The sequence below is a fragment of the Metarhizium album genome (assembly GCF_000804445.1).
Source record: "Metarhizium album ARSEF 1941 chromosome Unknown scaffold_36, whole genome shotgun sequence".
Classification (NCBI taxonomy): domain Eukaryota; kingdom Fungi; phylum Ascomycota; class Sordariomycetes; order Hypocreales; family Clavicipitaceae; genus Metarhizium; species Metarhizium album.
This window is the reverse complement of record NW_024467610.1, coordinates 51,368-66,230: the sequence shown is the minus strand read 5'-3', so window position 1 is coordinate 66,230 and position 14,863 is coordinate 51,368. Positions and strand designations below refer to the sequence as shown.

At 53.8% G+C, this 14,863-nt stretch overlaps 4 protein-coding genes across 4 annotated transcripts; 2 read left to right on the top strand and 2 right to left on the bottom strand.

Annotated features, from left to right (window-relative positions):
• Nucleotides 1-5,104: 5,104 nt before the first annotated feature.
• MAM_07781 (uncharacterized protein) lies at nucleotides 5,105-6,007 on the bottom strand (the record flags this gene model as incomplete). Its single annotated transcript, XM_040826579.1, has 2 exons — nucleotides 5,105-5,513; nucleotides 5,565-6,007. 2 exons carry the CDS (start codon nucleotides 6,005-6,007, stop codon nucleotides 5,105-5,107), a joined length of 852 nt encoding a protein of 283 aa, XP_040675418.1.
• Nucleotides 6,008-6,449: 442 nt separating this feature from the next.
• Nucleotides 6,450-8,134, top strand: MAM_07780 (DNA kinase/phosphatase Pnk1; the record flags this gene model as incomplete). Its single annotated transcript, XM_040826578.1, has 4 exons — nucleotides 6,450-6,543; nucleotides 6,604-7,593; nucleotides 7,652-7,938; nucleotides 8,009-8,134. The coding sequence occupies 4 exons, from the start codon at nucleotides 6,450-6,452 to the stop codon at nucleotides 8,132-8,134; spliced, it is 1,497 nt and encodes a 498-aa protein (XP_040675417.1).
• Nucleotides 8,135-10,438: 2,304 nt separating this feature from the next.
• On the top strand, nucleotides 10,439-12,488 carry MAM_07779 (MFS quinate transporter; the record flags this gene model as incomplete). The annotated part of the gene is made up of 3 exons (XM_040826577.1): nucleotides 10,439-10,716; nucleotides 10,886-11,059; nucleotides 11,264-12,488. The coding sequence occupies 3 exons, from the start codon at nucleotides 10,439-10,441 to the stop codon at nucleotides 12,486-12,488; spliced, it is 1,677 nt and encodes a 558-aa protein (XP_040675416.1).
• Nucleotides 12,489-13,585: 1,097 nt separating this feature from the next.
• MAM_07778 (uncharacterized protein) lies at nucleotides 13,586-14,293 on the bottom strand (the record flags this gene model as incomplete). The annotated part of the gene is made up of 1 exon (XM_040826576.1): nucleotides 13,586-14,293. The coding sequence occupies one exon, from the start codon at nucleotides 14,291-14,293 to the stop codon at nucleotides 13,586-13,588; it is 708 nt and encodes a 235-aa protein (XP_040675415.1).
• Between the last annotated feature and the right edge of the window lie 570 nt (nucleotides 14,294-14,863).

Here is a 14,863-nt window from a genome sequence, read left to right as displayed (position 1 = left end):
ACAGCCAGGTGGCCTGATACTATCGATTTGTTGAGTAACACCACACGCTCAGATCTAGATCTGGTATACGCGTTGCCGAAACCCCGTCTGCACAGGTGAGCCTGAAAATTAGCGCATACCTGTGGACTCACAGCTTGAGGGCTTTTCGCGGACAGCAACGAGGAGCGAAGTGCTAAAGCCTTGTTCCGCCTTTGCTCGGTTGGACATTCAAGGTTGCTCGTTTCTGCACCGGGATAATCTGTTGTACGGTGCGGCTGCCAAGAGTCTGGCCTGTGGCCACGGAGGCATCGAAGAATTATCCTGGTGCATAGCTAAATTCAGAGCAAGTGTAGTTACATGTGCGAGGCATTTAAGCGTACGTCAATCTTCAGCCCATCCGATCTCTGGCTTCTCAGCCAACTGTGGCTGCATATATTGGAGGAGGTGGACCAAGTTCACTCGATATGCTGCTCAAGGCAGAGGCTGGGCCACACATCGTATTGACAAGCTTGGAGCTGGGAAGTGTGTTCGGAATGCTCTGGTCTTCTCCCGAAATTGCGTACTCAGTGTCGAAATAGAGTCCAAGACGTGGTGGTATCGACGGAAGAACGCCTCGACAGTTCGCAACGCCGGGTTGACGCAATACGCCCTATGGCGGGCTGAGGCAAATCCGCCCCCAATGGTCCCTATTCGACAACGGGACAAAGTTCCTCATTTGCTGCTTCGCCGTTATCATGACACTAGCAGTGGTCTGCATGCAAGCCCCCTACAGAGAACTATAACCGATTCCTTTGGTCCCTTGGCTGCCGCTGCCGCCGCCACCTTTTTCGACAAGATTTTCCGTTGGGGGTGCCAAGAAATCCTGGGTGCAAGGTTCTGCTTCCGACAGAAATGAAGAGGGGTATATCCGAACATTCGAGCCAAGGTGCTCAAAGGTGCTCGCTTCGTTTGACACAAGTGCAGGCAGAATGTTTGATATCTGGTGTACTCGCTGCTTGAGAAGCAGCAATAAGCTAAAACCCAAAGACAACCAACTCCAGACGGCGATGGGATGGAATGGTTCAAGGACAAGACGGACAGAGGCAGAGACTCAGTTCCTGCGAGCGGGGGATTTTTTTTTTTCCCTGGACTTTTTCAGTGGCTTTTGGCCACGATCCAACGTCCACAATTCCGTGGACGTGGCGAGGGATTTCTGAGTTTGTGCCTTACATTAGCCAGGCCCGACGGAACGCCTCCCCCGGCCACCAGCCATGTCACGTCCGGGAAGCGCCACCTCTTTGTCGGGTTCCTGTGCTTTCGTGGTGCAGTGGCGAGAAGCTCAAGCCATGAGCCTATCAAGCTAGCCAGAGGGCACATCCCATCCATGGGAGATGGGAGCTGTCCATGTCAAGAAGCTTACTCCGTACACAGGTTCCTTATTTTGGCGTGGCCGACATGCTGTGAGAGATCTCGATTTGACCTACACCATTCAGCTACATGCAATGCCGTATGCTGCCCTGAAATGTGCAGCAAACAAGAGATGGGGGATGCAGGTCACCACGGACCGCATGCTCTTTCAAGCTACACTTACTTTCAGGACGCGGGGGCCGTGGTGCGATGGAGCAATGCAATGGCGTTTTTTTTTTCATATGCAGGTTGGGACTCGCCGCCACCATTGACACATCGTAATTTCGTGGTGGACCGAGTCGAATCCGTCACGACATGGTACAGCACAGCACTCCGTAGCAGTGTCCGCTGAATCGGGTCCCTCTGTCTGGACACGAGTGGGTTGACGTCGTCCCGTTGGTGAAGTGGAGGAGAAGACATTTTCAACGAGCACTGCGCTCCACCTGGCCTGAAGAATGGGGCGCCTCTGCTTGGAAGCGTGGTTATTCCGGCCCGCGAACGGGGAAAGAAAAAACTCTGCACTGAGACGCCGTCGTTCAAATCTCCACCCAACGCAACTTGCCCACAGGGGCAGCCCGAAGCGGAATACGTCCGAAGACCCGCGCACAAAATCATCATCCGTGGATCTTTCCTTTTGCCTTCTTTTCCTTTTTCTTTTTCTTCCTCTTCCCTTGTAGGGTGACAGCGCGTCGCCACATTGGTGGCCTGCAATGACTTGCATCTGCGATGAATCTGGTCGGAAGACCTTCTAGCCTCTAATATGCCTCATCGGTCTTGGCAGCGTCTTCACACAAGTTGAGCGAGTTATGGCAGTGGCACAAGCACCTGTGTGGTGTACTCTTGGCTCGACATTCCAAGGCTGACCTACTTTCTCTCGCTGAGTAGCTGTGCATTAGTCCCATATGGGATCTACAGCGCCGAACAGCAACGCCGTGTCGTCCGTCTCCTTGTCCAGACACCCTCTACATGCAGTACAATCCGTATGGGAGGGAGCCTGTCCGCAACACCGACCACAGCCAGCGAAGCCCAACATGCTGCCTGAATTCTTGGTGCTAGGGATAGAGAAACTCTAACTTTTCCCTCTGAGACACCGAAAATATCCCGGTGCTGGCGGTTCTGGAGTGGTGTGGCGCCTCGCTATGCGTCGACCCCGGGGCCCGGAGCTCACCAATGGTCGGAGAAGTGTGGTATGACTGATGATTGATGTGATGTTATGTGTATGTGTACTCGGATGGTATCTCCAGAGCCGGAATTCAAGAGTCTGTCTGGCTGGACGATTCTTCCCCGATATCTTGGCGGCATCCGGCAAGTTCCGTATAGCAACGTGGGTTCCGAGCAGTGGTTGGAGTTTCGTTCGGTATGCAAGTCATGACAGGGGCGGTGAGCAAAATTTTTGTGTCTAGTGCAAATCCTATCGCAGGCCCTCTTGTTCTGAAGGAAAATTGGACGCCGTCATGGAAGTACTATGGGATAGGTCATCTTCCACACCGGGAACCGTAGCAGACGCACTAATTATATGGCTAGCTGGGCTAGCTATTTAGGGTAACTTATAACTAACATGGGATAGGTCACACAGGATGGTATTGCGGCGTGAAGCTGTTGTTGAACGTGGAGTGGTGTGAGTGGGTGACGAATGCTGGCCGGGGCATTTGCAGTTGGCACGTTGTTATTACCTTTGGCTGTTGTACGTGTCGAGTAGATTAGGCTCCGTCTGCGTAAGCGGTGATTTTTTTTTTTATTTTTGCCTTGTCGTAGCCGTCAAAAGAATCGACTCCAAAGCCGGACATGGTGAGGGGACATAGCCCACATCTTCGTTGACTACCTACCAAGTACGGAGTATACGGTGCCAATTGAGCGAGCAGAGGACAGCTTGTTCATTACGTGAAGCACCCTTTTGACCCCAACGATCGGGGTCCGGCACACCACGGGAATGACTGCGGCTGGCAACCCGCGATGGCTCGTTGAGCTGGTCCATCACAGTACGGGTTCTACTTGGACCTGCCATTGCATGATAAGCAAGTTCCCTTTGGCGCGTTGCGAAATATATATATAAAAAAGTAAAGCATATAGTAAGATAACCAAAGAAAGAAAAGATGGCTTTTCTACCTCTTCCATCTTTTCAGTTCGTATTTGATACCAGCAACGCTTGACTGCAGCAGCCTGTAGGTTAGCCCTTGACAATGATGCTGCTCCGCTATGATAGATAACATTTTACTTGCGTGGAAAATAGGCACTCCTCTTTCTGCAAGAAAACATAAAAAGGCTTTCAAAATGCCAGGCATCTCTTTGGTATATACCTGGCGAGCAGCGTTTGCATACTTGACTGCCTTCGTGTCGTGCCACAAGCGATCCGGACGATACACGAAGCAGACCTGTGCATGAGAGACTCGATCGCTCATCCCCCAGCATTACTCGACTCCTCTATTGATGTCTATTCTAATAGATGAGTGGCATGAGCTGCCACCGTATCGCGAAATGTGAAGCTGTTGATGGTTGTGCCGCGCATTCAGTCCGACATTTACTCTTGTTTCAAAGTCTGCGTGGATGTTGCGTAAATACAGATGTTCCGAGAAACAAGATTACTCTTTATGAGTCCAAAGCACAATTGCACTCAACAGGTTGTCAAACTCTAGTTTGTTTCAGAGCGCGTACAAACAGAGCCAAGAGTTGCCGTGGCTTGACAGGTCATCGAGCATACCTCAACACGTAGAGTATGTGATGGTCCAAAGTTCTCCTTCAAAAAAAAGCTGGTTGCAATGTAGCCTTTGACGTACTATTTGCCCCAGACGACGTATGCATTCATTCATCACAGTATTTTATGCCATAACCCGCGATAGTCTAGTCCGTAACGACCTGCTCTAGCCAAGTCTTTCTACCTCCCACGGTAGGCATTCTACAAAGGGGCACCGTACGCCCCCGTGAGAGTTCTCATCAACAGTTATTGTTTCCAAAAAAAAAAAAAAGGAATATCCTGCTGCGTGCAAGAAAATAATGCGTTCCTTTCTTCGAACGCGTGTGGTGTGTTGGCCGGCTTCGACTTGCCGGATGAGTTTTCGTCAACACAAAGTGCACATTAGGATACATGCGTGCACCAACCACAAGGCTCTCTGTTCGACAAGTCGACAGAAATAATGCTGATGACCGCTGGTCCAGTTACTTGACTCTCGCAGAGGAGGTCTGTGTTATCGGGCGTCCGTACTGCCTTCTCGTGGTGGCGATCGACTCTAAGCACAGGCTCAATCCCTGCACCAAGTCGAGCGGACATCTGGACCATCCGTCTTCGGTTGACTTTACACTGAAACGGGCCTGCTTGCTTTAAATTGTTTGCAGAGATCTAGGAAATTTCTCCACCAGTAGAAGAAACACCAAAAGAGGCATTCACGACTCTTTGCGATTATTTGTGTGCCTTGGAGAATGAGCCATCAAACTAGGCGAACGTCGTGATTATTTTAAATCGACTCTGCCTTTGAACTTCCGACCCAACTTGACCGTTACTACTACAACGGAATAGGCTGTGTATGGAAGCCTACGTGATCTCAATAGTTAGCGTGGTAAGTATTTTGGACATTCTTCCCATTGTGACTGCAATTCCCGTGGGGGCTGAAGCAGTTATTATTATGTCGGACAAAGCCAATTCGACTCGTGCAGCAGGGTGGAATTGACGAGCACGGCCGGTATTTCTCGCTATTTGAGGCCACGCGGAGAGCTAGCTGCAGTAAATGTCTTCCAACTGAGGGCATCAAGTCTTGCCTAGAATAACTTTCTGGGGCAAGGCTTGAATCCCTTGTTGCTGTTGAGCTATCCGCGTATCATGAACCTTGCGATCAAATGTCTTAAAGTCAAATGCCCCCTCTAACTCTCCCCGAATGGACAGTAATTGGTCTTGGGCTATTCTGATGTCGTCTGGCTTGTTGTCTTGAACAACGTGAGATTTGACGAGGAGAATCCAGCGATTTTGCATGTCGACTGGGGTTACATCATCCCAGGCTGGTAGTGATGTAATGGGGCTCGGGCTCGGTTGCTGGCCACCTCTAGACTCCAACGGCGCGTAGTCGCCAAGCGGTCTCAGGAAATACTGCCTACTAAGACAAAACTCTACTTCTTCTCGAAAGAACCTGTAGTTTTCTTCGAGGATTTCGGTTTTGAATCTGGTATACGTCAGCTGAGCCGAGCCACTCCAATCCACGGACCCTGCGTACCTATAATTGTTATCCCGCATAATTGGTAGAAGCTTCTTCTGCTCCCATATTTCCACCATTTTTCTCTGACTGAGCCATGGTCTTCCATGGGGAGGGTCTGGGAAGTCTGCCCATCGCAATACGCCAGGCATGCCGTCCAAATCCATTGGTGCTGAGGAGGGTCCCAGGTCTCGATCTTTTACAACCTCGTATCTAACTTGAAGAATACACGACTGGCGGCTGAGGCTTTGATGGAGCTCTTTCCATAGCAATGCCGTATCTTTTCGTAGAGGCTTCTCAATGGATGACTGATTCGTGATACCGCTGGGTCTAGGGGGGCCTTGCAAGTAGAGCACCCTGTTGAGAGTCTCCCAGGGAGACATGGCACAGAAGCCACTTAGCACAGAGCATGCTGCATTGAAATCCTTCTCCTCAATCAATGCAGTGAGAAATAGTTCGTACATGATGAGGGAAATGGCGAAATGGTGCAGAGGCAGCCTTGAGGACTGAGGTGCTGTAACCTTGGCGAAGGAGTAAGTATGTGTTTAGTCGTACGATCTGGGGACAAGGCTTCCTCCACGTTCAACGGATAAATATTAACAAGGGAAAGTGGCATAATTTTCTCTCGCTGAGGATTACTTTTTGTTGCGCGAGATCTCTGCGAAGCCAAACCGTTCACCGTTCATGTTTGCCGTGGGACAAATGGAATGACATGTCCACTCAGCACGTGATCCCGCGTTAAGCGACTCGCGTGCATCCATTTTCCCTCGCGTTGTGGCTGCATTTGGGACAGGACTTTTGCCTCGCCACCACATTGCCTGGGTCTCACAACGCTGATTGACTGTAATTATATTTGGAGGAACAGCTACGACTTATGCTACTCTGCAAGAGCCAAATTTCCCCAACATGGCACCGCCACCTTCCACCATTAAGCGGAAGGCTGAGGAAGCACCGATTTCACCCCCTCCTATCAAACGGTCTCTGCAGAGTACCACCACTAGTAGGTATTCATTCATATTCCTCAATGTAGTTGCAAGGGCCCGCTGACTAAACTATTCAGAGTCCGCGGTGGCCAATTTCTTTACTCCAACCTCGCAGAAGCCCAAGGATCGAACGACTTGGTCTGAACGCGGACCAAGCGACGATGTTCCTGCCACGTTGCTCGTCGGTCGATATGTACCAGATGCACACGTTTCTGGAAAGAAGCCTAAAAAAAGGATCGCTGCATTCGATTTAGACTCGACATTGATCGTGACTAGCTCTGGGAAGAAGCATGCGGGTGATGGGAGAGATTGGAAATGGTGGCACCCTCACGTTCCTGGCATTCTCCAAGAATTGTCCAAGGAGAAGGACTATCAAGTTGTTATTTTATCCAACCAGGGTGGACTTGCGTTGAATTTTGACCCGTCATCCAAAGGCCCAAAAGGAAACGCCCAGAAGCGAGTTGCCGATTTTAAGCAAAAGTGCAGTGCTATTCTCGCTAGCCTGGACATCCCAACGACTATTTACGCCGCGACCGAAAGGGATGGATACAGAAAACCCAACACAGAGATGTGGAAGGAAGTTTGTGAGGACTACGACATTCCAGAAAACGAGGTGGACCTGAAACACAGCTTCTTCGTAGGAGATGCGGGCGGCCGAGTTGCTGGTCTCGGCCGTTCTGGTGGTGACGGCGCTGCGTCAAAGGCCAAGGACTTCAGCTGCTCAGATAGGAATTTTGCCCACAATGTAGGAATCGCTTATAAAACTCCCGAGGAATATTTCTTGGGTGAAAGCCCTAGAGATTTTGTTCGAGACTTTGACGTGGCAAAGTTCCCATTTGACGATGGGGGGACTTTGTCTGATGGACTTTTTCATGTCTTCGAGCGGAAGAATGACAAGGATGTTGTCTTATTCTGTGGTCCGCCGGGAGCTGGCAAGAGCACGTTCTTTTGGAGGTATCTCAAGCCATTAGGATACGAGAGAGTCAACCAGGACACTTTAAAAAGCCGGGATAAATGTCTTCAGGCCGCCAAGGAGCTATTGCTCAAGGGGAGCTCTGTCGCTGTTGGTACGTGTACACGACAACCTTGAATTCTTTGTGCTTCGTTGAGCTGATGAATTGTTAGATAACACCAATGCTGATCCCGATACGCGGGCATTGTGGGTAGAGGTAGCGTCCAAAGCAAAGGTTCCTATCCGATGCGTTTGGTTCAAGACGCCATTGTATATTTGCGAGCACAATGATGCCGTTCGAGCCCACAACAGGTCATTGAATCCGGAGGCAAGACCACGCTTACCAAAATTAGCCTTCACGGGCTTCTCCTCAAGATATAAAGCACCCCAAAGCAAGGAGGGATTTCAAGATATAGTAGAAGTAGACTTCAGGTTCATGGGAACGAAGGAAGAGCATGCTGTATGGGCACGGTATTGGACGTAACCGCACGTTCAGAAGCACGAATGTCAGCTACGAAATCGATTTTCAGAGCCCAAAGCATGGGATACCTTGGATCCCCGGCGTCCAGAACGATACTTTTGGCGAACCCAAGTTTGGGTTGACAATGCACGACGATGACTTCAGCGGCTTTCTTGGCAGCGTCCGGTATATCTGAAATAGCAGTAAGGCGAGGTCACCGGACATGGTACGCATACCGGCTCCATAATGTGCCGAATTGACGAGAAATGCTTGGGGCGACAAACTCTCCAACAAGCGAAAATGAACCGGATGGCGTTGGCCGGGGTTTAACTACAACGGGGCAGTAAGCAAAGAAAGAGTTTAGGTCTGCTGCCCCTCGCTGACATACTTTGACAAGTTGCCGTCTTGCCCGAAGGCATCTGATAGGGAGCCGCATAGGATCGTCATGAAAGGTCACTGATGCAAGTCAATTTGATGCGGCTCCAGTCTGGGCAGAGCGCCCCGAGCCTGGGCATGGCATGATGGCATACTTGGCGTGATAAGTCACGGTCAAAATAAATAGTATATGGAGACGAAATTTGACTCTCATCAACCCAGGCATTTTGCACACGAACCAATGTTGGACTGTCAATTGGTAAGTTGCCACCTCGAATGAAGCCAATATCTGGGAACGACAAGACAAATGGCATAGAACCGTAGTGCGACACTTGGATTTCGTGCAGCGTATGACGCAATCTTGGCGTACACGATATCCTTATTGTGGCGGAATTGGCGACTCTGACTTACCCAACCTGACAACTATTGGTTGCAAATGCGAAGATACAAGCATCACGCACGAAACCTGCAGGGTCGAACGTGTTGGAAGCACCCAGGTTATTTGTCATGGTTTTCGAAGACGACACAATGTCATTGGGTTGTGGCAAACCAGCGTCCCCTCAACGTCGAACCTGCGGACCAAGGTCGAGACAATTGGCAAATCACAGGCGACGTTGGAGACGCTCCCAAGTCGACAGTCCAATAGCATCATTGACGAGACCGGTTAACAATGACTTGCGCGCTCTGCGGAGGGAGCCGAGGCGAATGGGGGGTTTTGAAGAAACGACCAACACCGGCAACTGTCAGCGAAGCAGACCTCGACGCCGGACGTTGGCCGAGATATAAATTGTGTCAACAACAGCGGGCCCCGCTGCATGACGGCCGAGGCGGTGGCTTGTCGAAAGCGGCTGTTTAAAAGCCCCAGATTCAAGAAAATGGCGGCGGGCTGGGTTGGGTGTCCCTGGGGTCAAGATGCGGACGGTGCGGAGGCGGCCGGAAATGCCTACGTGCACGACTTTTGTCTTCAGCCTGATATGATATCAGGCAGAGCTGATATCTAGACCCGGAGGAGATGACGAGGTTGACCAATGCCGTCATCTGTGGGCTTCCAAAGGTTTGTTGGGGGTGTCGAGCTGAGAAAAAAAAAAAGAACCAACCGGCCTGTGTTTCCGCGAATGCCGACGTTGGCAACTCGCCATCGTCTGGTTCGAGTCAGCTAGTCGAGTCAAGGGTCAACCGGTGGGCTCACATCACATGGCCTCATGCGTCGCCGGCGCATCGTGACGATGGACCGTGCTCGAGAGTTCCCCCGCGCCCGCGCCCGCGCTTCGACTGGTCGCGGGCGGACTCGTGGAGCCGTGGCTCGAGTTGATTCTGGCACCCATCTGGAACACTCGAAGGCCGCGACGCCGTCCATGCCCCGGAGTACGCCCATACGGAGACCAGGGGACAGGGGACAGGGTTCATGGACGACGAGACGAGCAAGCACCCTTGTCCCTGTCTTGTCCATGCCAAAGCAAGGGAAGCCCTCTGTCGGCGCACGCATCGATGGCCTGCCTGCCGCCCCGCGCCTCTTCGTCTTCGTGCTGCAGAGTCTTCAACACCGTGTCCCGTGGGCCATGGCACGACACGACATTCGTTGCTTCACCCAGTACTTGCATCATCCCTGGACAGTTTCGCATGCCAACTCGGATCCTTTGGCTTGCTGTGGCTGAACTTGTCGCCCTGGCTGCCGCCGGTTCGGGTGCTGGGGACGTTGCCTAGTTTAGATTAACTTATAAGCCAGGCGCACCATGACTGCCCGCCGCCGTTTCGTCAGCAGACGACGCGAGGCGAGGCTGTGAGGGAAGCGTGCTTGCTTGCTGGCTTGCTTGCCCACAGACTTTTGCATTTCTCCAAGCTAATAAAACCCCTGCCTGGTTTGGAAAAGGCCTGCGACTTCGGGCTACTCGGCCCTGTTGGTTTCCCCAGACCTCGGACCCCAGAAAATTCCCCAGGATAAGAATCTCGCAATGCCCGCCTACTATTCTCTCGCGCAACGACTTCTGCCGCGTACTGTCAAGAAGTAGTTCCGCGTCCCTGTGTTTCTGAAAACCGGCCGCCCGTACGCCTCCCTTCTTCCTCTCGTCCCCTGAAGCCAAGAATCTTCCTCGGACACTCCAGCACGACACCACACCACAACACAATGGCAGGTGGCGTGAAGAAGCCTGTCAACATCTTCCGTCTTGGGGACCTGGGGGAGCCCAAGGGTGTCTTCAACTGGCGCCTGTGGTTTGCTGTGGTGTCGTTTGGCCTCCTCGGCGCTGCTCGCGGGATCGACGAGGGTCTCATCTCGGGGGCTTTCAACTCGGCGGATTTCCAGTCCACCATTGACTACAAGTCCTTCTCTGCCGTCGAGCAGGCCAACATCAAGGCCAATGTGTCGGCCATGGTGCAAATCGGCTCCGTTGGTGGTGCGCTGCTGTATGTGCCATTCCTTATTAACCTCGCATCACGATGCAACGGCGGCGGCATGTCCGCGTGAGCTTCTTTGTACGACAGACACCGCCAGAGTTTCCGGAAATGAGAAGAGAATGGACGCACACCCCTTTGGCGGCGGCGCGCACTGGCTAACGTTTTTGACACACCACAGAGCCTTTCTCGTGTGCGATCGCATCGGTCGCATCATGGCCACCCGCTTCCTATGTCTCCTCTGGGTCGTCGGCATCATCATATTCATGGTTGGCGGCGTCAACGGCAACCTTGGCGCCATTTATGCGGGGAGGTTCATTGCAGGTCTTGGCGTGGGACAGACCCCTGTCGTGGGGTGAGTTGCAGCGAAAGACTTCTTTTGCCCTTGACTCGCGCGTTTCATCCCGGACTTTTGGTGTTGAGGTGCTCGGAAGTCGGTCCTCAGGGTCCAACCCAGCCCGCGCCGCCGCACTCAACGAGCAGCCTCTTGGCCTGCGTCTTGCAAGCCCTTTTTTTTTTATTTTTTTATCAAGTCTTTGCTGACAATCTCGCAAAACAGCCCCGTGTACATCGCCGAGGTCGCGCCCGCTTCCGTCCGCGGCTTGTGCACCTGTTTCTTCACCGGTGCTGTTTACATCGGCATCGTATTGGCATACTTCACCAACTATGGCTGCAGACTCAACATTCCCAACAATAGCCACAATCAGTGGTTGGTCCCCACGAGCCTGCACATCATCATGGCCTGCATCATCTTCATCCTGACCTTTATGCAATACGAATCTCCCCGCTTCCTCGTCAAGCAGGGCAAGAACGAGAGGGCTACCCATGTCATGGCCCGTCTGCGCAAGCAGGAGCCCGACAGCGAGTATGTTGTGCGCGAAATCGCAATCATCCAGGCCGCCCTGGACCATGAGCTGGAAGCCAGCAAGGGGGTCGGCTGGGCCGGCAAGCTCAAGGAGATGTTCCTCGACAAGAGCAACCTGTACCGTGTCTACCTCGCCACCATGGTCCAGTTGCTGTCTCAATGGTCCGGCGCCGGTTCCATCACCCTCTACGCCCCCGATCTGTTCAAGATCCTTGGCATCACCGGCAGCGAGGAAGGCCTCCTCGTCACCGCCGTGTTCGGCATCGTGAAGCTCGTTTCGGCAATCGCCTGCGCCCTCTTCCTGGTCGACGTGATTGGTAGGAAGCGCGCCCTGCTCACAGGCATCACCCTGCAGGCCGTTTCCATGATCTATGTCGCCGGGTTTTTGACGGCCGTTCCTGAGCTCGGCACGGTCGAGCACTACGTCCTGCCCGCTTCCAAGGTCCCCGCCAGCCGCGGAGCCATTGCCATGATTTACGTCTCGGGCTGCGGATGGGCTCTCGGATGGAACTCGATGCAGTACTTGCTGACTGCCGAGCTGTTCCCCCTGAGAATCCGGGCTCTGGCTACCTCGTGGGCCATGACCCTCCACTTTGCCAACCAGTACGGCAACTCCCGGGCTGTGCCCAACATGCTGCTTCCTACTTCTGATGGCGGCATATCCCCCATGGGCACCTTCTGGTGCTTCGCGGCAGTCACCATCCTGGGCGGCATCTGGGTCTGGTTCTCCGTCCCCGAAACCAGCGGCCGCAGTCTCGAGAGCATGGATCGCCTGTTCGATCTCCCCTGGTACAAGATTGGTCTGTACGGCAACCGGGACGCCGAACAGCAGGACATGGCGTACAGCGAGAAGCAGCGTATCGCGGAGGAGACGCACGGTGCCGGGCAGCACATTGAAGAGAGGAAGACCGTTTCGTAGACGATGCATGATGCCCCGTTTTGTGACGGTAGCCCTTTTTTTCATTCTTTTCTACTCGAGACAATTCACTCGTCGCTGCATTAAACTTGTGCGCGGAGGTTTCGCATTCCTCTGCCTCTCCCTGTGACTAGTGGCTAAGTAACCAACTTTCCGCGCGAGAAAGGTTGAACTGGAAACGCCCTCACGACGTCGTGTCTGGCCATCGACCGCCCGGGCACCGTCGACACAATGCCAAAGTAAGTAGGCTTCCGAGACCCGAGACACAGTAAATAACCTTGGCACTCCATATTTCAGGCCACAAACCTTGATCCCTCAGTCTGAACCGCCCACATGGTGACATGGCAAGGCGTCTGCCCCTCCTCCCTACCCCCGCATGAGTTACCCCAGTTTGACAAACGAGAAACGCGGCAGAAGACTATGGAACCATGATCCATTCCCATTCCACCCAGGGGCCCCGGTGGACCTGAGTCATGCCGGATAGGCGGGTACATGAATCAGATCGACGACTGCCAGCGAGCTCGGCGACGGCGCCGTGTACTCGGCATCTCCTTCGGAAACATGGAAATCGTATCACGCGCAAGCGCAAGACGGCCAATGGGGCATCTCATCCATGCACTCTGAGTCACTAGTGTCAGTCGACTGCCAAGTACCCGCGCGTTGCGAAATATCACCGAGAATCATGCGCTGGCTGTATGTATGCTTCCGGAAAGCTGGCGCTGGCCCTCCTGGCGTGCGCATTTGCGAGTGGACACGTGGGAGACGCCCGGGCAACCAGGGGGCTTGGAGCTGAACAAGGGGCATGCGAAGACGGGGCAGATGATTCTCCTCCCAGTCTGGTGGCTTGATTTTTTATTTTTTATTTTATTTTTTGGTTTTGCTCTCGTTGCCGCACTGAGACTGAGACGGTGGACATGCAATACACGGAGGACGCCGGAGAAAGTTGGAGTTGGGTTTCATCGAGTGACGAGGAGGTGACACGTATCTAGGGCTGCGTTTGACGCCGGCATTCACGTCCGCCGCCTTGTTGTGGGATCGCTGATGAAAAAAGGGGGCTTCTACTCTTTGCCCGGCGCGCGCGTTTCTCGAGGCTTTCGGGGTCAGCCCCTGCGCAGGCGCCTCGACGGCGCGTCTTCCGAGCTGCGGCCCGGGCGCGGCCCGGCTGGTCGCTGGTCGCTGTCCTCTGGAGAAACGTCAAACTCAAAGGGCACTTGTCCGGGCTCGAGGGCGCTCCACGCGTCGTAGGCGACGGGCGTGACGGGAGACGGCGAGGCTTGTCGTGGCCGACGGGCGTTGGGCGCGGATGACCCCGCAGGCGACCCGACAGGCTCCTGCGGCGTGAAGAATGGAAATGAAGTGTTTCTAAGGTCTGGCTCTGACGATTCGGAAAGCAAGCGTATCGGAGACGCTGGCCTCTGCGCAGCACGGGGCGACTGGGCTGGTTCGACGTACCAACGGGCTCGGCGGGCGCGGCCGCGGCGAGATGCTCTTTCAAGCCCCGGCGGAGGTGATGTCGCGGGCTCCTCCTCCTCGTCGTCGGCAAGTGATCCGTCGTCGTAGCTGTGGGAGACGACTGGTGAGCCCCTTGGCGGCGAAGGCACGCTCCCTTGATCCCAACTCGGCTGTCTCAGGGGCGACGACACGGAGGGCTCGAAATCCGGGCGGCTGGAGCTTGACGCCCGGTCGATGATGGTCTTGCGTGACCGTCGTCGAGTCCCCTGGGCCTCGTTGTAGTCGAGTCGTTCGCGCGCGGCCGAAGGCGCGTCGTGTAGGGGGCTGAGATGGTCCTGGGAATCCTGCTGCTCCATTTGTCAAGCGAGTGCTATTCTTTGCGTCGGCTGTGTGCTGCTGCGCTGTCAATGGCATGACTCACACGAAGAGCGCCTCGTGCTGTCGTACGCGCCGGGCCGGGCCTTTATATATCGCCGCGGGACGTGATGTTGTTCGCGGAACGGCCAAGGTGCCTGGTCTGTCTGCGTGACAAACGAGGTCGCGACGTGCGGCTCAGTCATGGAAAACAACGACACAACCGGGCGGTTCCATTTCCAACAGACACGTCGGGCTGAGACGTGAATTTTGGATCGAGACTTGCCTTGGGCGAATGCACATGCTGGTCAAATGTGTACCACCGGTACGACTGGCAAACAAAGCCAGTGCACAGTCCTAGACCCGCCATTCAATGAGTGAGCACGCATTCGAACGGACAAGGGGAGTTGGAGAGACGTATGGCGATTGCTTTCACTACCTGTTTGGCGCGCAAAACGCCGGTGAAAAGGAAGGGTGTTGCCTGCGTGTGTGGGAGACAGTGAGTGGGTGAATCAACGCGAGCAGCTCTGGACGAAACACAGCCAGTCTGCCGTGGATTTCGCAGGATAACT